At 48.3% G+C, this 24,058-nt stretch overlaps 1 protein-coding gene across 3 annotated transcripts in view; it reads left to right on the top strand.

Moving 5' to 3' along the window:
* Positions 1–24,058, top strand: part of EYA2 (EYA transcriptional coactivator and phosphatase 2) — a 178,204-nt gene that overhangs the window by 50,519 nt on the left and 103,627 nt on the right. Inside the window, exon 3 of one of the 3 annotated variants that reach the window (XM_058562105.1) lies at positions 7,917–7,925. The exons of the other annotated variants lie outside the window; for them this stretch is intronic. Coding sequence (XP_058418088.1) covers positions 7,917–7,925 — 9 coding nt within the window. The remainder of the gene's footprint in view (positions 1–7,916; positions 7,926–24,058) is intronic. 3 annotated transcript variants of the gene reach the window in all.

Here is a 24,058-nt window from a genome sequence, read left to right as displayed (position 1 = left end):
TAGAGGAAGATTGGCACAGATGTTAGCTCAGGACTAATCTTCCTCAGCAAAAAAAATAATAATAATAATATTCTCTCGAGGTTCTCGAGGCCAGAAGTCTGAAATCAAGGCACAGCAGAGCTATGCCCTCTCTGAAGGCTCTGGGGGAGGATCCTTCCTTGCTCCTCCAGCTCCTGGGGGCTCCACGAGCTCCTTGGCTTATGGATGCCTCCCTCCAGTCTCTGCCTCCATCCTCCCATGGTTTCCTCAGTGTCTCTGTGTCCTTTTCTGTCTCTCACAAGGACTCTCGTGTTGGATTTAGGGCCCACCCTAATCCAAGAGGATCTCGCCTTGCTCCTTACCTTGATTACATTTGCAAAGACTCTATTTCCAAATGAGGTCACATTCTGAGGTTCTGGGTGGACATGAATTTTTGGGGGGACACAATTCAACCCACTGAATGTTCTAGCAGGATCCACCGTGTAGAGAGTGTTCTGTAGGCAGACGAGGGCTGGGTGCAGGGAGACCAGGGCCCAGGCGACTGTAGTGCTCCAGGAGAGAGGAGGGACATGGACCAGGAGGAAGGTGGGGGTGGTGAGCAGCCCATTTGTGACCCTGTCCTGACCAGGCTGGGAGATCGTGGCTCCTGTGGCCCTAGGCAGGAGGGTCAGAGGTCAGGGAAGGGCCTCTTCTGTCCCCGGCCAAGCAGTGAGACAGATGAACTGCTGCTTCTGCCCCACAAATGCTCCTGGGACAAATCCACAGAGGCCAGAAGAAACCCTGGGCGGCCTGTGTGTGTGTGTGTTTATTGTGGTAAAAAACATAAAATTTACCATCCTAACCATTTTTAAGTGTACAGTAGTGTTAACGATATGCACATTTTTGTGCAGCAGATCTCCAGGACGTTTTCATCTTGCAAAACTGAAACTAGATCCATTGCACAACTCCCCATTTCGCCCTCCCTCCAGCCGCTGACAACCACCCTTCAACTTTCTGTTTCTAAGAGTTTGACTGCTTTAGATACCTCCAAGAAGTAGAATCACGTAGTATTTGTCTCCTGGGGGGCCTTTTTAAAGAGAATAGAGACTTCTAGAAACGGGGGCAAGTGTGGACAAAAGCTCTGTACCCGGGAGTTTCAAATGTTTGTGACCTAGACTAGGTGTGGGCCAACTACGACCCTCGGGCCCAGTCTTACCCACCGCCTGTTTTTTGTACAACCCGAGAGCTAAGAATGGTTGTTACACATTCAGACGGCTGGGGGAAAAAATCAAAAGGATATATTTCACAACACATAAAAATGATGTGCCATTCAAATTTCAGCATCCACAAATAAAGTTTTGTCGACACACAGCCCTCCCATTCATTTGCATATTGCCCATGGCTGCTTTGGCGCTGCAGGGGCAGAGCGAGATCGTGGGAGAGTAATTGCAACAGAGACTATATGGCTAAAGCAGAAAATATTTACTAGCTGGCTCTTTACGGAAAAATGTTAGCCTGTCTCCTGTTCTAGACCCACAGAAAGGAATACAGTTTATATTTTAACACGTGGATATGGATATACACATAATGGAAAGAAAGTATCAACACAATAACACTCCCCCTACCTGAGAGACAGCTAGTATTTTCAGTTCTCTTCTCTTCTCTTGGGGCAGGGTATCCTGCAGTGATAAAGGATACAGATTGTGGAGCCAGCCTGCCTGCATTCAAATCAGGGTTTTGCTGTTAGCTGTGTGACCGTGGGAAATTGATTAACTTCTCTGTGTTTCAGCTCCTTCATCTCTGAAATGGGAACAGTATTTCCTGGGGTGGTTGTGAAGATTGAATCACTTAATAGACGTGCAACATTCAGCCTGGTGCAGACTGGGCCCCAGACCAGTGTTAGCCATTTTAAGTCCTGAAGTTCATCTTTCTTACAGTGGTGGTTCCGTCTGCTAGATTCATTTCGTGGCCCCCAGTAGGTCTCCCCAGTTTGTAAATACTGTTCCGTAGAGGAGTGGAAACAGTGTGGTCTTTGAAGAAGGATGTGCGCGGGTTAGAACCCGTCTCCAGGACTTCAGGCAAGTTTCTTCCACGTCCTGAGCCTTGGTTTTCTGATCTGTAGAATGGAGATAGCAGCCCTACCCTGTAGAGCTGACGTGAAGACTCATGGGAAAATGCAGAGTCAGGGGCTCGGCGCTGGGCCTGGTCCTCCGAGACCCTCAGGACGTGCAGCCGCCATGCTTCTGTCCTTTCCCTTTCCGTTACCTGCTCTGTCTTCACACAGTACAAATCACAGCCACGTGGCAGTAACTGTTCTCGGTGCACTACACTGTTAACTGCAACTGTATCAACAGGTAGGTACTGAAATTAGCCTCATATGACAGAGGAGGAGACTAAGGCACAGAGACGTTAAGCAACTTGCTTGGGGTCACACAGGTAGGACGTAGTGGAGCGTGCGTCTGAGCTCAGGCTTTCTGGTCAGGATTCAATGCTGTTATCACTTTGTTGAAATGTGGCCAGAAATGGGAGTGTCTGAGGGGCAGAAGGAGGGGAGGGAGATCCTGGGGCTTTTCACTGAACAGCCAGGGTCCAGCTCAACCCTTGTTGTGCCGCCAGCTGTGTGCTCAGAGCCGGAGGGGGCAGAAACACCCATGGCCTCCTGCAGGTAAGCAGCTTAGGCCTGGCTGGCGGCAGAAACCACCCCCCAGGGAAGTCAGATAACAACAAGTGGACACTACCCCCCTCACCAGCTGCTGGAGCAGGACAGGAGCTCAGCTGCCGCTCTGACCTCCGGGAGGGGAATTCTGCACAAACCCACTTTCAGTTCTCCACTGTTTAAAGGACCCTCTGATCCTCAGGAAATCCAGAAACTTTGGCAACTCTAGCTCACCAGAAAATCCCCCCTCCTGGTGCCTTGTCCTTTCATGACATATTAATTGAGTTTTTTGAATAGTTGATACAAGCACATGGCACGGAGGTAACAGTTAAGTCTTCCTCCCCCCGTGTTCTGCAGCCAGCCGCGACTCTTCCCCAGAAGCACCCTGTCACCAGCTCTTGGGCGTCCTTCTCGAGATAGTCTGTGTACATCTAAGGGTATATGTACATTCGACACTTTTTATACAAATTGTAAAAACCCAACCCCAGGGCCGGCCCGGTGGTATAGTGGTTACGTTCGGTGCGCCCCGTTTCAGTGGCCTGGATTTGCAGGTTCGGATCCCGGGCGTGGACCTTCACCACTTGTCGGCCATGCTGTGGTGGCATCCCACATATAAAGTAGAGGAAGATGGGCACAGATGTTAACTCAGGGCCAATCTTCCTCAGCAAAGGAAAAAGCAAAACAGAACAAAAAACCAACCCCAAACCTACCAGGACTCCTAGCCTTTCAGCTGCTGCCATCAGCCCACTCGGGTCTGCTCTTCCCATCACGAGGCTGCAGCGTCGGGTTCTGGATTCTGTCCGAGAGCACTGGACCAACGAGGAAGCCGTTGGTGAATTTCATTCAATAAATGTCTGTGGCCTTGTCGGCCTCAGTGGGAGGGCGTGCAGGGGTCAATTAGTGGTGTCTGCTCTGGCCGAGGGAGGGGAGGGGATGGGCAGGGTGGGTGCTGCAGAGTTTTCTCCCTGGGTTTAGAAAGTGTCTCCCAAACTTCAGGCCCTCAAATATCTTATTCACGATTTTGTCACGTCTAAGTACCACCTGTACTATTATTTGATTTTTTTCAATTTACAGACTTCTGTTGGCTTAACATAAATCCATCTTAAAAGGCAAATTTATAGCACAAATTTTTCCACTGCCTTTAGTGGAAAACCAGCATTGTTTGCCATAAATGGAAGGAATTGGTAAAAATAAATTCACTGAAAATAAACTGGTATTATTAAATTCTAGCCAAGGCTCCAAACTTGAAGGCTGTGCTTGCTCAGCTGTAAAGAGAGATTAGTGAGTGTTAGAGATTTTCTCCTTGACCTGGCAATAATTAATATGTATTTAATATTTACCATGTCCAGGTCCTATCTCATTAAATGCTCACAACTACTGTATAATACAGAAATTATCATGTCCATTTTATAGAGGAGGAAACTGAGGCTCAGAGAGGGCCCATAATATTTTCAAGGTCACTCAACTAATGAGTAGTGAAGCCAGGATTTGGATCCAAGCAGTCGAGCTCCAGAGTCCAGGCTCTTAACCTCTGAGCTAGGCTGCCTATGAGATGGGTTAAAAGAGAATAAAAAGGGAAACATCTAAAATTATCTTTTATACCGCCACTGGGGATTTCTCTCACACTCTGGAACCCCTCGACTAGTAGAAGGAGCAAAACTAGACTTAGGACATAAGTCTGGGTTCTCATCTTATCTCTGTTACAAATTCATATTTGACCCTGGTCATTCAGTCTCTGATCCTCAGTTTCTCCGTCTATAAAGTACAGGAGTTGGGCTATATTTGAGCTTCTAGATGGTGGGAACCATCCCTCATCTCACAGGACCCATGACATCTGGTTCACAGTATCAGTTAGAGTTCATTCAGTCACAGGCAACAGAAAACCCAGTGTCCCAGCTTCCCTCTAGCTTTCATGCTAATTCTTGTCACTTAATAATCGCAAGATGGCTGCTTTACCTCCAGCCCTTACCTCTATATTCCAGGCAGGCAGAAGAAAGGAGAATCAAGAAGCAACAATGCCATGATTAGGAAAACTGAAGTTTTCAGGTTTTGTTTTATTGACTGGATTTGTGTCATGTGGCCCCCCTTGGCTTCAGGGGAGACTAGAGACGGGATTCTTTTTACCTGGATGTGTTTCTATTCCAGGTGGATTCTCTTAACAAGAATAGGGAAGAAATGGATATTGGGTAGGCAACCGTCAGGCAAGTATAAATACTTAAAGAAGAAAAGGAGAGAGAGAAGAGTGGGAGGGTTAATCCCTCAGACCCCTTCTAGCTCTATAGAGCTGTGATAAATGAATATTCGTCCTCCTCTCCCTTACGGAGCTCAGTGCCCAAAAGCTTGGATATTATATTTTTCCATAAAAGGGCTTCTCTGTGAACTTCTACATGTTGAGGCCACTTTTGTTTTTACTGGCAAACTTATTCCAGGGGAATGAAAGTTCACCACGGTGCAGATGTATATTTAAATACAACAGGAGGCAGAGGCAGGGAACCCATGCAAAGGGAATGTTTTAAAAGGGGAAGGCAAGCGTTCGGCCTGGAAGGTCACATAGAAGTCTCAGGAAGAATGTGTCAGGTGCCCTCCAGCCACAGCCGAGGACAGGAAGTGGCCTTGGAGCTGGCCTTACTTCTCCCCAGCTGCCCGTGGCCCACATTTGTTCCCGTGGCCTGCCAGCCTCCTTCCTATGATGCTGCGCTCATAAGGTGGTGTTTCTCCTTTCATTTCTTTTTTTTTTATAATTTTATTTATTCATTTATTTTTTTCCCCCAAAGCCCCAGTAGATAGCTGTATGTCATAGTTGCACATCCTTCTAGTTGCTGCATGTGGGACGTGGCCTCAGCATGGCTGGAGAAGCGGTGCTTCGGTGCGTGCCCGGGATCCGAACCCCGGGCTGCCAGCAGCGGAGCACGTGCACTTAACCGCCAAGCCACGGGGCCAGCCCACTCTCCTTTCATTTCTGACCTGGCCTGACTTAGCATTTTTCCCATCACTTTCTAGCTAGGTGGCCTTGGACAAGTTTCTTAACCTCTCTGTTCCACAGTATTCTCATCTGTATAGTGGACTGAGGATATTACCCACTTCAGAGAATTGTTATGAGGGTTAAATGAGTTAATATACACAAAGCTCACAGAGACTGTCCCGGTACATGAGAAGCTCTCTCTTATGGTTATTGTATCAGCGCCTGCGTCATTGTCCCACATGAGCATGTCAACAGAAGTTGACGCCTTCCCGATCCATGTTGGGCAGGTTTTGAGTAATGGTCTCATTTTTGCAAGTCTGGAGGTTTTTGGATCCCAGTGAAGTTGTCCAGAGATAGAAAATCTCTTTCACCGCAGACCTAAATCCGTGATTTTGGAGAGAGGGCCTTGGGAAGGTGTTCATGGTCCCTGCTGGTGTGGAGCAGAGCTGGGCACCATTATCAGCACAGCCCTCCCCGTCGGGGCTTTGTGTTTGGTTTTGTACAACTCCAGGGGGTGCCATCACATCAGGTCTTCGTAGACTTGTGTCGTCGTCAGGGCCATTCTCAACATACAGTGCTCAAGTGTCTCAAGAGGATGAAGGGCCTTCTTCTAATGGGGCTGCTTTCCGTGTGCTCGCGTCCACGCTTCCAAGAGCTGTGGACCCCCGTGAACACTTCTTACGTTTATTCATTTGTTCGACAAATGTTTGTTGACACCTGCTGTGTGCTGGGTGTTGTTCCAGGCACTGGAGATGCATCAGGGAACAAAATGGACAAAACTCTATTTTTGTGGAGGGAAAGACAGACAGAAACCAATGGAGGTAATAGAATAGGTAAGTACATCATATTGTAGGGTGATAAACGCTATGGGTGAAGAACAGAGTAGAGTAGGGGGATTAGGGATGTGGCAGTGGGGACAACCAGTGCACCTTTCATTGGGTGGTCAGGCCAGGTCCTTGCTGAGGTGACGTTGAGCAGCTGCATCATTCAGCCGTCGCGTATTTGTAGAACTCTGTTATGCCGATGCTTTCATTCCTTCACTCAACAAATATATATTGAGGACGTGCTGTGTGCCAGACTCCGTGCCAGGTGCCTGACTGACCTTCTCGCATTTCATCTCACAAAAGCCCCGTGAGATAAGTACTGATAGCTCTCCCATTTTGTAAATGAGCAAATTGAGTCCCAGAGAGGTAAAGTGACCTGCCCAAGGCCACACAGCCGGGAGTGGCAGAGCCTGCTACTGAGTCCAGGTCTGAGGACCTCCCAAGAGCACACTTCCTGCTACTTAAATGTGATGTCAGCAGACATCCACTAATTACATCATTGCAATTGTGGGGGTTGCTGTGAACGAAGAGCACAGGGCCGTTGAGGAACAGTAACTGGGCCGGGGAGATACAAAGAGAAATAAAACAGTGCCTGCGTGTGGATTGGCTATTGCTGTGTAACAAAGCACCCCAGCAACAGTGTATTATTTCTCTGCTTCTTGGGTTGACTGGGCTCAGCTGGGTTGACTTCTGTTCTCCCTGGTGATGCCTGGGGTCCCTCATACACCACGTCCAGATGTGACGTCCAGGAGGGCCGTGCTCGCTCGTCTGGCAGTTGGTGCTGCTGGAGGCCGGGCACCTTGATTCTCCAAAGGCCTCTCCTCCTCCAGGTGTCCAGCCAGCTTCCTTGCAGCATGGCGGCTGGGTTCCAAGAAAAAGAAAGGGGAAACTACCAGCTCTCTTAAGGCCTGGGCTTGGAAGTTCCGGAACATCGCTTCTGCCACATGTCATTATTGGTCAAAACCAGTCACAAGGCCAGCCCAGATTCAGGGAGGAGGGAAAGAGGCCCGAGCTCCAGACGGGAGGAGTAGCATTCACATACAGGGATGGGAGAAACTTTTGGCAGCCATATTTGAAGGCAGCCCACCACCTTCTGTCTTCAAAGCTTCTTACAAGCTTCCAGAGTAGCTGGAAGGCAGTGTTCCTGTGAATTTGTCACTGGAAGGAACTTTTGTCTGGGGCTGCCCTCTCCTTTTCCTCAGCTCCTTTTCCTAGACGTCTACGTGAGCAGTGGAATTGCTGTAGAACCAAGAGCACTTTTCTCAGGAAATGGGCAGGGCTCCGTCTTTGAGAGCGTTGTTTGGCATCAGTGCGTGTGAGGATTTGGGAATTTAGGGTGTGTGCTCAGCTGCTGTAACAAAGACCAAAATTAACAAAGGTTCAAGGCAATAGCAGTTTATTTCTCTCTTGCGTAACAGTCGGGTGTAAGCAGCTCTGCAGAGTTAGGGACCCAGGCCCCTTCCATCTTGTCGCTCCACCATCCCCATTGCTGCCTTCATCGCATGACCCAGGACAGCTCACACCAGTCATCGTCCAGACACAGGGGAGGGGGCGGTGGGCTCACACAACCCAGGTGTTGCCCACCACACGTCAGCTCACGGGACATTGGCCAATCTAAGACACTTGGCCACACCGAGCTGCAGGGGAAGGTGGGAGATGAGGTATTCATGGCCGTGGGCCCAGTTCAAACTTGTGAGCTTTGTTACTATGAGAGAGAAGAAAAGAACAAACACTGGGGGCAGTTATCAGGCTCTGCCCTCATGGTTGATGAGGGGAACCAACATGTGGACATGCCCGAGGATGACAGCAACCGAGTCTGCCGTCATCCCTGCACAGAGCAGTTGGCCGCCCACTGGAGTGCCCTCTCTTGGTATAAATGTCCAGTGCCACGGAAGGCTCGTGTTGGGGGTGGATTGGGTCCAAGTCCTGCCAGCCAGGTGTGGAGTCAGTGGGGATCTGCTTTTTCTGGACCAGGCCTTTCCTCTGCTCAGAACGTGTCACCAAGTGGCTGCAGCCACCAACAGCCCGAGCTAGAGCCAGGTTTGTCACTGTAAAATGTGCCACTGCTTAGGAGCAGACTGTTAAAGTGAGTTCAGGTGTTCAGCAGCTCAGGGTGTTCCTGGGGGACGTTCCGACAGATTTGAGCTGTTGGTGGAGAAACGGACCAAGCACAGGCTCCTGTTGGAGCTAGCTCGCCGCTTACCGGCTGTGCAACTGTAAACACGTTACTTAACTTCTCTGAGCTTCAATTTCCTTATTTTAAGATATCTACCTCCTCCCCTCGCACCGGGTTATTGTGAAGATGAAATGAAAATAACCTTGGGGCAGCTTGTCCATTTTCTAAAATTTATTTTGTGCATTTCTCAAAAATGCAATTTCTCTCTTTTCAAAGCTTAAATGTTGTATTTAATCCCCTTGAATATCCGCTTAGACTGTGAGATCCTTAAGGGCAGAGACGGTCTTATTCCCCACTGTATCCTCAGTGAGTGATTATCAAGCATGCATGAAGGAGTGAATGAATGAATGAATGCATGCATAATATGAGGCTCGTGGTCCAGGGGCAGCAAATACAAATGCCCACGGGAAGAGGGCAGGTCACCCAAGTGAGCAAAGTGGGCTGAGCCTAAGAAAAATTGGGTGGCCCCTACTATATTTTTCTCTTTCTTATTTTTGGTAGAGACATGAGTACAGTGTTAGCATCCTATGGTCCTGTAACAAATTACCACAAACTTAGTGGCTTAAAACAATGCAGATTCATTATCTTATAGTTTTGGAGGTCAGAACACTAAACTCAAGGTGTCAGCAGGGCTGCGTTCCTTCTGGAGGCTCTAGGGGAGAATCCATTTCATTGCCTTTTCCGGCTTCTAGAGGCTGCCTGCTTTCCTTGGCTTGTGGCCCCTTCCTCCGTTTTCAAAGCACGTCACTCCAACCTCTGCTTCCGTCATCACAGTGCCTCTCTCACACTGACCCTCCTGCCTTCCTCTTATTAAGACCCTTGTGATTACATTGGGCTCCTTTGGATAATCTAGGATAATCTCCCCATCTCAAGATCCTTAACTTAATCACATTTGAAAAGTCCCTTTGCCATGTAAAGTAACATATTCACAAGTTCTGGGGATTAGGACATAGACATCTTTGGGGGCCATTATTCAGCCAACCAAATACACGGAAACATTTTTTAACTGTAAGAAAGATATCAGGCCAAGGATGATAGGATTTATCCTCAGTGTTGGGGAGACAATAGGGAGGGGTGGGGAGTGTGGTCACATGGAGAGCACATGCTCCATGTGAGAGGGGCAGCCACTACTCATTTCTAGTGTGTGATTGCATGTGAGAAAGTGGGCCCGGTTTTCCAGAGCTGCCTTCCCTTCTTTGTTCAAATAGAAGCCCCAAATCTGGATTTTTATGTGAAATTATTAAGTTTTGTCAGTTTTAAAAATACTATGCAGCAGTTCCCTGACAGACGTTATGAAATGTACCAGCTTGGGTTGCTGTTAGAGGAAACTGAATTGCTGTACATATTTCACCTTGTTCTCTCCCAACAAAAGAGAAGCAGCGGAAAGTGAGGGCAATAAGAATCATGATACTAACAGTGGATGACACGTGTTCCGGCATTTCTGAGCACCAGTTATGGTTCTCAACACGTTCTGTGTATTAATTCATTTGATTCTCACAATGACCCTGTGAGGTGGGTGCTGTGTTTAATACCCATTTTACAGATGGAGAGACTGAGGCACAGAGGGGTTAAGTAACTTGCACAGGGTCATGGAGCCAGTAAGTAGCAAATTCAAACTCCAGCAGTCAGAATCTGAGTTCTTTTTCTTTTCTCAACTTTTTGTTTTAAAGTAAATTTTGAGTTTCAGAAAAGTTCCAAAGATGGGGGAGAGTTCCCGTGTACCCTTCACCCAGCTTCCCCTAATGTGGCGTCTTACAAAACGGCAGTGCAGAGACCAAAATCAGGAGATGAACAGTGGCTCAGTGCTTTTAATTGAACTATAGACTTTATTTGAAATTCACCAGTTTTTCCACAAAAGTCCATTTTCTGTTCCAGGATCCCAGTTTGCATTTAGTTGTTATGCCTTTTCTGGTCTCCAATCTGTGACTGACCTGCAGTCTTTCATGACCTTGGCACGTTAATGCACGCTGGTCAGGCATTTTGTCACATGTCCGTCAATTTCGGTTTATCTGACATTTTCTCGTGATTAGATTGAGGCTGTGCATTTGGGACAAGGAGACCACACAAGTGATGTCGTGCCCTCAGTGCATCTTATCAGGGCTGCACAGCATCGGTCTGTCGTATCACCGTGATGTTAACCTTGATCAGCAGAGTCCATGCCCTATAACCCCTGGGTTTAAATGCTTTCGTTGTGTAGAGAAAGGAGAAAATGTAAACACAGAATATTCAGGACAGGTCGGCAGGCTTCGTCCGTCCCTTCGGCTGACCTAATACATAGGATGTGCTTTGTGAATGTGAATGACCCTCCGAGTTTTAAGACAGGCTTAAAAACACCCACTAGTGATGGTGGGAGTGGGGACGAATGTCACCTACGTTCTGGGACTTTGGAATCATTTAAGCTACAAAGATTGGAAGAGCTGGCCAGAGACGGGGAAATAAATCCAGCTGAGGTGAAAGCCGAGGTCGGCAGCTGCTCAGACCATCAAATCTTTAAAAGCAGCGTGAGGTTTTAGGGCGGGGGGTGAGTTATGGCTCTTGGGACCGAGGAAGAGGTGGCTTTGATCTCGACGTGGGAGACATCTGAAGGGAAGCTGTGGCCTTTGCCTGAGTTATTCCCACATCCTCCTGGGGTACATTAGATGGACCCCGTTGGAATTTACAGGTCTGTGGAAGGAACCTTACTCCTGATGGTAAACACTTGAAACAGGCAGCATTGTAAGTAGAGGAGCGGAGTCGATGTTCTGAGGGAGCGCGCCAACGCTCCTGCAGGTACCTGAGAAGGGTGCGCCGTTTTACGAGGCTCTTTGCCCGTTAAGTGGGACAGATGAGGGTTTGTGATCTTACGAGGCGTTCAAGGATTGCCGTGGGAGGTCGGTTTGGAGAGCACTTGACCTCTATTTGAAGAAGTATCAATTTGGAGAAGGCTGTCTTTACTGGCAGGAAACTTTAGACCAGAGGCCTTACCGTGGCTTTTTGGATGGCCACCCTGTCACAAACCAGATGTTGGCCTCTGTTTGCCCCAGGACAAGCCCCTGGCCTCAGGCAGACTTTCCCTCGATGCTGAGCGCTGGCTGCCAGGGAGTTATGAAAGCGCCTCTGCGGGGCCTCACCATTGCAGCGTGGCCACGGTGCACGCGGCTGGCGTCGCAAAATGTGACCCCAGCCCCAGCAGGCAGCCACCTGCTGTCGAGGAAGCAGAACCTGGGCAGCGGGTACGACATCTGGGGGTGCACGGGGCGGGGGGGAAGGGACTTTTAGCTAGGTTAAATCCAACACCCACTGAAACCGTTAATGCACCTTCTGGTAGGATGGAAGCTCCAGCAGATGGGAGGTGGGAGAACATTGAGATGAAAAACAGCAGGCCCCAGAGTCAGATGAGTCCCAGCTCTGCCACTTCCAATCTCTGAGTCGTCGGTTGCAAGTGGCTTAACCTCTCTGGGCTTCGATTCTCACCTCCCACAAGTCTTTACTGAGATGTGGAGCCTTCCCTGACCCCCCACCTGTACCCACGTTCCCCAGCCCCCTCCTTACGTTGACTGTCTCCACCTCCCCTCGCCACCACCACGTTATCTTACGTATCTGTTCCCTTCAACCCCTCCCCGCTAGACGGCAGCTGCCCCGAGGCGGTGGTTTCCGTCGTCTTGTCCGTTGCTGGATCCTTAGTGCTTAGGACAGACCGGCACATCGTGGGTGCCCAGAAAACATTGGTGATGATTGAAAAGGGGCCCCAGTAGCGCTCCTCTGTGGTTATGCCCCTTGTTGGCTAGGGCGTAAACTAGGAAAACCCAGGTAAGGGGCTTTGCAGAGTTCCTGGCACACGGTACATGCTCGACAATCAGAAACTATCACCAAGGTCGGTTCATTCACTTTTTAATTTCTTCATCCAATAAATAGCTATTGAATGTTCATTGCCTGCCAGGTACTGTGCCAGCAGCTGGAGACAGTGCCAAGAACAAGACAGACTTTCTTTTTCTTTTCAAAAATTATTTCCAGAGAGCCACGTGCTGCGTCCTCTTCTAGAAACTGAGCCGAGACGGTGAAGAAGGGACGAAGTCCCTGCTCCCGCGCAGCTCGCGTCCTGTGGGAATGATAGAAACAGTCGTGTGTGTCTGACACATAGGACGATTCCCGAGGGTGTACGTGCTTCCGAGGGAAGTGTGTGAGGTGTGGCTGCGGGGGGACGGGGACACTTTAGCCGGGGTGGTCAGGGGATGTCACTTCTGAGCCGAGACCGACTGAGAAGCAGCTGGCCGTGGAGGGGTCAGGGCCTCCACCCTGGTCCCCAGTGTGGCAGCATCAGTACCACCTGGGTGAGTGTTAGAACTCTCAGGCCTCACCCGGAACCTGCAGAATCTGCTTTGTAACAGGATTTCCAGATGATTGCTGTGCACACTAACGTTTGAGAAACGCTGGGCTACGAGATGGTATTCCAGGCAGAGGGAGGAGCACATGCAGAGGTCCTAAGATGATGTTCTAGACGGCCAGATGGCTGGAGGGAGGTGAGAGAGGGTGTATTGGTTTGCTAAGGCTGCTGTAACAAGGTACTGCAAGCTGAGTGGTCTAAAACAACAGAAATTTACTCTCTCACAGTTCTGGAGGCCAGAAATCCAAAATCAGGGTGTTTGCAGGGTTGGTTCCTTCTGGAGGCTCTGACGGACAAACTGTTCCCCGCCTCTCTCCCGGCTTCTGGTGGTGGCCAGCAATCCTTGGCTCGTAGACTCGTCACTCCAAACTCTGCGTCCATCTCCACATGGCCATCCCCTCTGCGTGTCTGCGTCCAGATTTCTTTCTTCTCAGGAGGACTGATCCTAATCCAGTATGGATTACGGCCCACCCTAATCCAGTGTGACCTCATCTTAACTTGATTACGTCTGCAAAGACCCTACTTCCAAGTACGGTCACATTCATAGAGAGTGGGGCTGGGACTTGAATATATCTTTTGGGGGGACACAATTCAACCTACAATAAGGCGGAAAGGTGGGGCTCAGTGAAGTCAGAGAGGAAACAGGTCACCCTGCGCCTGTGGCCGCAGTGAAGGGTGATAAATGCAATGGGAAGGTAGGGAGGCTGTGGCTGATCTGGAAAAGAGCTCTGGGCAGCTATGAGGACAGTGGGTTGAACCAGGATCAGGGTGGATGCAGGAAAATCAGTGAGGAAGCTCTGCAGTCCCCAGGAGAGAGATGGTAGAGGCCTGGAGGTGGTGGTGGTGGTGGTGGTGGTGGTGGTGGAGATGGAGAAAGGTGGATGGACTTGCACGGTATTTAAGAGGCCCTATTCACAGAAATTAGTGATGGCATTTAGATCTGTGAGACGGGGAGGAGCATCAAGAATGATGATTCAGTCATCCATCTATTCCTTCAACAGACAATTTTTGCATGTCTGGTCAGTGAAAAATGGGTATGTTACCTCTTTGGGGAAGAAGGCAGTCATGTAAATGCCGAGTGCCCTCATGGTGAGCAAGTGGCTGCAGCACCTCCAGCCTCTTTACCATACAAGATCTTGAGATTCCCTCTCATTTGGATCTGCTTAGTTCAGATGCACACTGCTAAAGCAATCGCTATGATCAAGGGAATGTGATGCACTGATTGGTCCAGGCTGGGTCACATACTCCATCCCCGCCATATTTCCACCAGGGCAGTATAAGTTATGTCTACCGTCATTGCCTTCCCTGGGCACTATGTCAGTGCAAATCTCTCTCCGACATGTATGACTTGTCTCAGAAACTCTGATCTTTTTGGGTTACCATTCCCAAAAATCCCTCCAGAGGAGACCCTTGGCAGTAAGAATAGTGCATCTGGTCTTGAGATCCATTGTGACCCCCTGATCTGTTTCCACCACACTGAGTGAGGAAGTCACACAGTCAGTCCTTCCCCGTGTTGTATCAGATCATGTCACTCCTGCTGAAAAGCCTCCATCCAGGGCTTCCCATTACAATCAGAAATAAATGCCAATGCCTTGCTGTGACTTGGCCACCAAGCCTTGCCTGACCTCTCTGACCTCACCGTGCCTTCTGCCCCCGCATCCTCTCCACTTCACTCACACTGGCTTTCTTTCCATTCCTCCCACCTCAGCCCTTGCACTTTGCTGTTTTGCCCAACCCGAAATGCCCTTTCCCCAGATCTCCATGTGGCTGGCTCCTTCCCATTCATCAGCTTCTGTTCAACTGCCGCCTCCTCTAAGAGGCAATCCAGCTTCATCAATCCTCTGTGTAACTGAAATGAACAAATACCCAGTTCAATCTCATGTGTGCTCAGAGAGGCTCACGATCCTGCCCCGTGCCTTTTTTCACCTGGCTCTGCGTGTTGGACATCTTCCCGCACCACACACGTGGATCCACACGTGCTCGCTTTCTCATCTGCAGCATCAGTGCCCTCCTTGGCCCCGTCTCCCCCGTCTCTGCCCCGGCGTTATTCCGACTCGTGTGGCAGAGACGCAGTGACAGGGCAGCCGATCTGAAATGGCATTCTCAGGAATGCAGATCGTTTTATTAGCAGTTAAATATGCTTTATGCTACCTGTGAATGAGGCCATTGTGACATTTAGCAACTGATTTGATTAAACACAGATGTGGGCTGGACTCCACGTGGAGCAAAGATGCAGGGAGACAGGCTCTGCTGCGTGTTTGGATTTTTTAAGATGGCAAAATGGGCTAGACGACTCAGTGTCAGCAAGACGGGTAGGGACACCACCCTTGCTGGCATATGGACCGTGCGTACTTGTTGGTCTCAGAGCCAAGAGCTCCATCTGGGTCCCCCAGAATCCTTTGTTTTCATTTGGGGTCTGCTGTTTGGCCCTATCCACGTTGTTTTGTGTTTGTTTTTTTTAAATCTTCCCCAGATGTTTTTATTTCCATGAACATTTTCTTTAAATGGAGATCAATGAAATACTAGCATTGTTGATATCTCCAGTGGTGACTATTAACATGCAAAGAATAATAATCCCAGCTACCATTTGTGAACACTTACTCTGTGCTAGGCTCTGCCCTTTGTGTGCCTTATCTCACAGAATCCTCATAATAAACCAGATAAACTAGGCTTAGTTCCATTTTACAGAGGGGGAAACTGAGGCTTAGAAAGGTCAACCACTTGTCCACAGTCACCAGGGCACGTAATCAAGTATGTGCGGATTCTCTGTTGTCTTCCATCCCCTTCTAGGCTCTTAGATCCAGAAAGACAGGACCCAGCTCTTTCTCAAGATAGAAATCTTGACACATACTAGGCACTCAGCAAAAGTTCATTGAGTAAATGAGTGACTGAATGAATGAACACAGGTAGAGGGTGGGGCCAGGTGAAGAAAAGAAAAAGAGACATCAACCTGTGAAGATCTGTGACTTGTCCCTTTCTGGAGCCTGAGCCATGGTTGGGGGACATGAGTGGGTGGGGTTTCATAACCGGCTCACCTCTCTCTACCTACTTATGGCTTTTCCATTTTCTACTTTATCTGCTGATGACTTTTTCTATCCTCCCCCATTACATATCCAGACCTTTTTGACTTACAGTCCTGGTATGTTTTCAGCAGTTTTATTTTAATATTGACATCATTAGGACTTAATTAAGACGAATAAATACATGTTCTTGAGTGTCGCTGTGGACCAGGACGGTAGGTCCCTTTGCTGCGGGGAAAGAAATTGTAAGATGGATTCCAACGCAGGTAACATGGTGAGCAGGATCATCCGTGAGGCCTTCTCTGCGCTGCCTGGGGTGGCACGTCAAATCTGCGAGTGACAGTGAAGTCAGGCTGGCTGCAGTGAACTACGGCGAGCCGTGACTTGTGCTCTTTCACAGCTGTGTGCGGGCAGGGCTGCACAGTGGCTGGCGGGGATCCTGGGCTTCGGGGTCAGGCTCACCCCTGCTCTGCCACTTCCTAACAGGACCCATTTCCTAGGATTGTGGTGGAGATTAAACAAGATAACGCGTGTAAAATGACTAGCCCTGGGGAAGGTAGTAAGTGCTCGATAAGTGGAGGCTATCATTATTATTGTTTTATTATTATTTGTCTAGCTGCTAATGCCAGTAACTGAGAGGCTTCCAAGGGCTTGGATTAAGTTCAAGCTGAGTGTGGCCCAGGAAAGGGAAGAGAGGTTTTCATGGTGACTGTCACCATCTCCTTAAGAGAGGAGGACATGCAGAGGCCAGCAAGCCCCAGAAGGGATGTACAGAGTCACCAGGAATCAGAGAAACGTGAATTCAAGACAACAAACGAGCTGTCACGTTGGTCCTAATGGGATAGGAAAAATTAGCACGTGGGATTATGCCAACTGTTGGCGGGGATGCGGGGACGTGGGAACTGTCGGCACTGCCAGTGGGACTGTGCGCCTGCAGCCATGCCGAGAGCTGTCACCCAGCCCTCGGGGAAGTTAGGTCTGTACAACCTCAGGACCCAGCTGTCCCACTCCTGGGGATACATCCCTAGGAAACTCACACGCAGGCCCACAAAGGGACAGGTCCGAGGATGTTGATGGCAGTCTTGTGAGTAGAGATGGAGGAATCCCAGATGTTCTTCTGGAAAAGGGAGCAGAAAAGACATGGAGAACGCACATGAGGGAGGGCGGGGCACCTGCCAGGGTGACAGACGAGACACACCCAGAGCAACAGGGACAGAGCCAAAGAACTTGATGCTGGGCAAAAAAAACTGAGAAACCATGTGAAATATAAAGTAACGAAATGTAACAGACAGACATTCCCACTGCAACATAGATGGGTCTTAAGAACTTAATCCTGGGTGAAAAAAACAAGAAACTTAAGACATGTAACACATAGAATATACAGAAATTATATACCTGCCCACAAAACATAGTGCACCTTTTGCAAGAACACATACAAACGAAAGGATGTGCACCAGACACACTAGAATTATTGCCTATGGAGTGACAGGGAGTGAGAGGAAACATATTTTTAAAAAGAGAAATCTTGGGGGGCACTGATGAGGAAAATGTGCCATGAACTGAATTAACTCGACGTTAGCACCTAACATTTTGCAGGATGACAAAAAGGGATGCTTTCCACACAGGTTCCCTGACAGTTGGCGGAGGCACAGTTCCAGGGACATAAAGAAATCCTCTGTCCCTTGTATAGTAGGTATAAATCTCAATCTGTGAGCTTAAGGGGGTAAAAAAATAGAACTGACTTTATTTTTGGTATTTCAACATAATTTCTGTTTTGAGCTACCATTCCCCTGGGCTGGTGGGGAAGTTTCATCTTAGTCTTTTGGGGCTTTCCCCAAACTGTCCAGAATTTTGGCCGTGGTTCTGGAATCTTACCCAGTGCCGACGTGCTATGGCGTTGGGGGCTCATTGAGTCCTCCATCTCTGAGACCCTGGCTGCCCCTGAGTCGTCCACTCTTAGTCCTTGAGGCCCCTTCTGTCTGGAGCTCATCATTGCTGTGTCTTTGCCACACCGCGGGCACAGGAATCTTTCACTGTTCTGTCTTCCTAGACCAGAGGTCATAAACTGGAAACCCATAGGCCACATGCACCCTGCAAACATGTTTTTGTTTTGTCCAACTAATTTGTATTTGTTGCCTACATTTAAAAATTGGGAAATTTCATGTACAAATCCAGATTTCTGACTTCTCTTGAAAAATCAGAAGCCCTGGCTACGCTAGACACACATTTCTAGGAGTAGTGCATCAGTTAGGAATGCTTTTGGCTGCAAGTGACAAAAAGCCCAGCGAATTGGCTTCAACCATAAGGCATTTATTGTGTGTTTAGCAAGAAGTCTAGACCCCAAGGTTGGTTTGGCAGCTCGTGTCCCAAGATGGCTGCTGTAACTCCAGGCATTACATCCTCACATGATCCAGGGGAAGAGCCAGCAGGGAAACAAAAGAAAAGTCTTTCCTAGAAGCCCCTTGGCCAGAACTAGGTTACATGGCCATCCTGAAGCTGCGAGGGAAACTGGGAAAGCAAGGAGAGAAGCTAGCAAGGAAAAAGGAGTTGGGAATGCCTACTGGGGAATAGTGGCTGCCACAAACTGCTGCCTTCTAAGATAGAAACTATGCGTTCCAGTTTGCCACAATCCCCACCACTCCCTTTTGTCCCCAACACTGAAGCTCTGTGTCAGTTGCCCTTTATCAGTGTGGCTGCACCAGCTCCTCCTCTCACCTGCCTCAGCTGCTGGCCCTGTAAGGTTTGGAGCTCTGCCTATCTCCGACTCAGCGCACACAGCCACTTCCAGTTTAGGGGTCTCGCTGCTTTGTCAGCAGCTGTGTGTGGATACAGAGACCAGAATCCCTCTGCCCCAGGGCTCCCTGCTCATTCTCCTTCTCTTTCTCTACCCACTCCTTACCCTTCCTTCTTGCCCCACCCCATTTCTCTAGCCAAGAGAATTGCTGCCCCCTTAAGAAAATCCCTCTTCCTTCGTATATCTTATTAAGCCATTTTTTAGTCAGCTGCCACCTGGAGTCAGTCCATAAGCTATTACTGGCCTGCAATCACATAAATACGGAGCTAAGTAACAGTGAGAAACTTTCACAGCAATTAGATGTTGCCCCAACATTGGAGCTCGTGATCACAGACTCGTCTTGTAGCACAGGGTGTAGACCAGTTCTGGAGTTCTTGAATCACGCGGTGAATTGCCTGTAGCATGGGTCGCATGCTAGCCACGTGCCTCGAACCACATCTTCGTCCCCAAAGCATTAAAAATTTAAACTCTCGTCTTTCACAGAAAGTTCCAGAAGCATTAGCCTGCACCTCAAATCCTCCCAGACTCTGGGGCCTAAACTTTGGAACAGAAGAGCCAGGGTAGCTCATTTCTGCTATTTCTTCTGCCCACTTGTGCATCCCAGCACAGGGCCTGTGACCCAGATGTGACTGTCTGGGAGGAGAAGTCCCCACGTGCATCAAAACGTGGCCCTGACATGCTCTCCTTCCTCCCCTAATCCCAGACTCGCTTCCCACCTCCCACTTGTGATTACGTGGTGAGGAGTCCCCGGTGGAGGAAGGAAGAATGAAATCAAACCATCCACCCTGGACCACCGTGGGAGCGCTTCCTCGCAGACGAGTTGAGGGGGAATGTCCAGAAAGTGCACACCTCTCGGCATTTTCTTTCGAATCTCTCTGTTAAACATCCCCGTATAGATGTGATTTCTATCTGTCTAATCCACCGTGTCGAATCTGCTCTGGAATTCGGCAGGCCGCTCCGCAGGGCCCTCTTGATTGCACATCTGGTGCGGGGTTGGTGGCAGTTCTCTGGTATCACAGGCGGGCGCCGACGCTTTTATGCAATTACCTCTGATCGTTGGGCAAACAGGAAGGCTCAGGGTCGTGTGCAAATATCAGTGCAGTAAACATGTTCGCTTCCCAATTTACACAGAGTGTGTCCCCCTGGGGGCCCCCGGCCCTCCTTCTGACTGCCATAATAAAGGAGGATGCCTCTTTTCGAACTGACAGCGTTTGAAAGATCCCAAATCTCACCTGGATTGTAAGCGAGCGGCCCCTGCATGCCAGAGCTGTTTTGTGATTTGAGAAAGTGGGACATGTGCCTGGGGGACCCGGCCCAGCTTGTCTTCCCTCTGTTCAGAAGAGCCTTCTGCAGGGAATCTCAGCAACCTGGTTAGATGAAGCCATAATGTCACCAGCAAAGGGAGAGAAAAAGATGGAAAGGGAACGTGAGGTCGGTGCCAAAGGAGTAGGGGCACAGGTTGTTCCCGAACTGGGGGTGGGATGGAAGGAATCTCTGATACTCGGAGATCATCTCTTCTCTCAGGGCTCCAGGTGCAGAGTGTCCAGGAGTGTGGCAGAGGGAGGGGTCCTGATCTTTCTGGGCCTCTCTGGATCCTTCCTTTGCTGTTGCCTGGGAGATAGGCTGTGGAGACAGTACTGGGCGGCAGCAGGAACAGCAGTTTTGTTTTGCTTTTAATTGAGGTAAAATTCACATAACATAAAATTAACCATTAACCATTTTAAAGTGTACAAGTCAGTAGCATTTACTGCATTCAGAATGTCATGCAACCTCCACTTCTATCTAATTCCGAAACATCTTCCTTACCTCAAAAGGAAACCCATTAAGCTGTCAGTCCCAATTCCCTCCTCCTCGCAGCCCCTGGCAACCCCTAGTCTATTTTCTGTATCTGTGGACTTGCCTATTCTGTATATTTCATATAAATTATGGAAATGATACAACATGTGGCCTTTTGTATGTAGCTCCTTTCACTCGGCGTGATGTTTTCGAGATTCATCCATGTTGTAGCGTGTATCGGTACTCCATTCCTTTTTATGGCTGAATAATACTCCGTTGTATGGATATGCCACATTTTGTTTATCCTTTCATCAGTTAATGGACATTTGGGTTGTTTCTACTTTTGGCCACTGTGAATTGTGCTGCTGTGAACATGGGTGTGCAAGTTTTTGTTTGAACACCTATTTTCAGTTCTTTTGGGTATATACCTAAGAGCAGAATTGCTGGGTCATATGGTAATTCTACTTTACCTTTTGAGGCATCATCAAATCGTTTTCCCTGGTGGTTGCACCATTTTATACTTCCAGCAGCAAAATACGAGGATTCCAATGTCTCTGCATCCTTGCCAACGCTGGTTACTGCCCGTTTTGTGTTCTTTTGGGTTTCTTCATGGCCAACCTCGTAGATCTCAAGGAGCAGTAGATTTCAGCTCAGATGTCACTGGGCAAGTCACGGAACTTTTCCGACACCGAGTTCCTATAACTGGATAACAATATCTTCCCTTGGAGGGTGGACCAGCAGCATCAAACAAGTCACTATGCACAACGGCACCCAATGCTGGGAACCGCTTTACCTGGTACCGAGGTCCACCTCCAGGTGCAGTATCACCCAGTACTTCACATACTTACTGTGGCGAAGGACCAGGGTTTTTTCTTTAACTTAGCATAAAATACAATAAAAATGAATCACTAGAACATGCATTCTCAGTGGGGGCAGTATCACCCAAAGGGGGCAAAAAATTGTTCTCTGGAGCAACATTGTACAGCGGGGGCAAAAACATCGTACGCTTTTTGTTTTAAACACAAATATGTATAAGTACCTAAGCAGATATACAGCATATCTGCAATATTAAAATTTCATAGGGGGAGGGGCAATTGGGGGAAAAAAATGTCAAAAAGGATGGGGGGAAAGAATGGCAATAGAGAAAAAAAAGTTGAGAAAAAATGAAAAATTTTAAAAGGCATACAAATGACAAGCCCTGATTTTTTATTATCAGATCAGCAGACGATGGATGTTCTACACACTGGCTCTTGATTTCTGTATTTATCTCGTCACAGACTAGTAATAAACAGTGTGCGGGCACACTGCAGTCCATGCTTCAGTAGTGCTGCACTAGTGCATCACTGCATTTTCATCTGTCGGGAATTATCTTCAGTCCTGTGTATCTATGTATTCACTTGATTGTGTTCTGTCTCTCCTCTCTGAACGTAAGCGTCAACTCCTCGGTTACTGTAATATCTAGAACAGTGCCTGACACAGTAATATTTGGCACATCACTAGGAAATGAATTGTTGAATGAATGAATATCCACTTAAAAATTGTTTTATTGAGCCAGGCATTAGGAGTCTACTTTTACTTAAAACCCAAGAAAACCAATAAACCAAAAGAAAAGATGGCACTTCTTCGTGTGTCACACAAATGCACAAAATAGCAATGTCTTCAGTAAGAAAGAAGCTTTTTCCTTTCTTACCTAAAAGTCCAAACTGATGTGGCAGTTCTCATCTGCAGATGTGACAGGGGCCCAAGCTCCTTCCATCTTGTTGCTCGGCTGGGTGATCCAAGGTGGCCCCATCCCTCAGGGAAAGGGAAGACCCAGCCCTGCCCTCTAAGGGCACACCTGGGAAGTTAACACATTAATTTACCCCTCTTCCCTCGTCTAGAACTCTTCACATGGCCACACCAGCCACAAGGGAAGCTGGGAAATATAGTGCTTATTCTAATTAGCCATGGGCCCAGCTTAAAAGCAGAGATTCTGTTCATCTGAGAGAGTAGAGGTGAATGGATACTGGGAGGCCACTAGCAGGACCTGCCTCCATCACCTTAGGAGAGGATGTTTTCCTCATCTCGTCCTGGTCTTCCCCAGCCCTCACTGGGCATTCCACCAGCCAGACCGAGGCAAGAAGTCAGTGTTTAACATTCCAGCTCAAGGTGGGTCCATTGCAACACCCTCTGGAGACCACATACTGTGGCACAAGATTTCTGGGGCTACGTGCCCCCTTTCTCCCGGGTCCTCTCTGGCATGGGATGGATGTCCCTGCAGGGGCTCGTGACTGCCCTTGGCACACTACAGTTTGTTCAGCTGTCCATTCTTCAGATGACCCTGGCTCACGAAATAAAAACAAACAAGAGGCTATTTTGGAGAAAGGAGACCAAGGGACGAGTTTGTGGCCTGTTTGTTTCCAAACCTGCCCTAAGTTGTCACTGAGAAGGTTGACACAATAGACAAGAGAAATCAGAAGAGAAAACATGGCATCCAAGAGTCTTCCTCAGGCAGGCATGTTCCTAAGCTTCAGTGGGTAGGGTTGCCATGCTAACCAGGGCCCAAAAAATGACCTTGAATGGAATAGGCTGGCCAGAACCTTCTGCCAGCCGTGTCTGGACTGGCCATCGAGGACAGAATGGGATCCTGGCATGCCACACTGGTGTGGACAGATTCTGTGGTATCTGGACCTTAGGCCAGGTAATGGAGATCAGGAGAGAATGCTCAGATGTGGCCGTGTTCCTGGTTCTCGCTTTCTTCACCTGGCTAGCTCCTCCTCATCCTTCAGAGATTAGTTTAGATGTCATTTCCTCCAGGAAGCCTTCCCTGGTCCTACCCCCTCCCCAGTTGGCATTACGGAACCCTACCCTGTGTCCCCCGACTCCTAGTGAAAGTGCTTCCCAGCAACTTGCTTCTCCAGTACCTTCCCAGTGCCCAGCACATAGCCCCTCACCCCTGGGGTGGGGATATAGTTTATTTTGTAGACTGACTTTGTAACCATTTCAATATTTTATATAATTATAAAACATATTTGCAAAAGTAATTCCTAAAATTTGATAGCACACTCTTGTGAACCTAACTGTATGTTGAGTTGGTGGCATAACCACACAGAGAAAAGAATTTATTTACCTATATTTTCACTCTTTTGCTTTTTCTGTCTTCCTTCCTGATATTTCAAGATTCCTTTTTTTTTTTTTTTTTTTTTACCCCCTCTCTCTTTCAAGAACTTCCTGGACCCATTCTTTCAGGGTAGATCTGTTGTGACAGGTTCTCTTAGTTTTCCTTAATTTGAGGATGTCTTGATTTTCCCTTCATTCCTGAAGGATGTTTTCACTGGATATAGAATTCTGGGTTGACACACTTGAAAAATGTGCCACTTCCTTCTGGCCAATAGAAATTGACAAACTTATTCTAAAGTTGATAGGTAAATGCCGAATTTATACATAGAAGCCAAAACAATCTTGAAAAAGAAGAACAAAGTTGGAGAACTTAGATTACCTGATTTCAAAACTTACTGTAAAGCTATAGTAATCAAGATAGGATGGAATT

Source organism: Diceros bicornis, chromosome 19, assembly GCF_020826845.1.
Source record: "Diceros bicornis minor isolate mBicDic1 chromosome 19, mDicBic1.mat.cur, whole genome shotgun sequence".
Classification (NCBI taxonomy): domain Eukaryota; kingdom Metazoa; phylum Chordata; class Mammalia; order Perissodactyla; family Rhinocerotidae; genus Diceros; species Diceros bicornis.
This window is presented reverse-complemented; position numbering and strand designations above follow the sequence as displayed.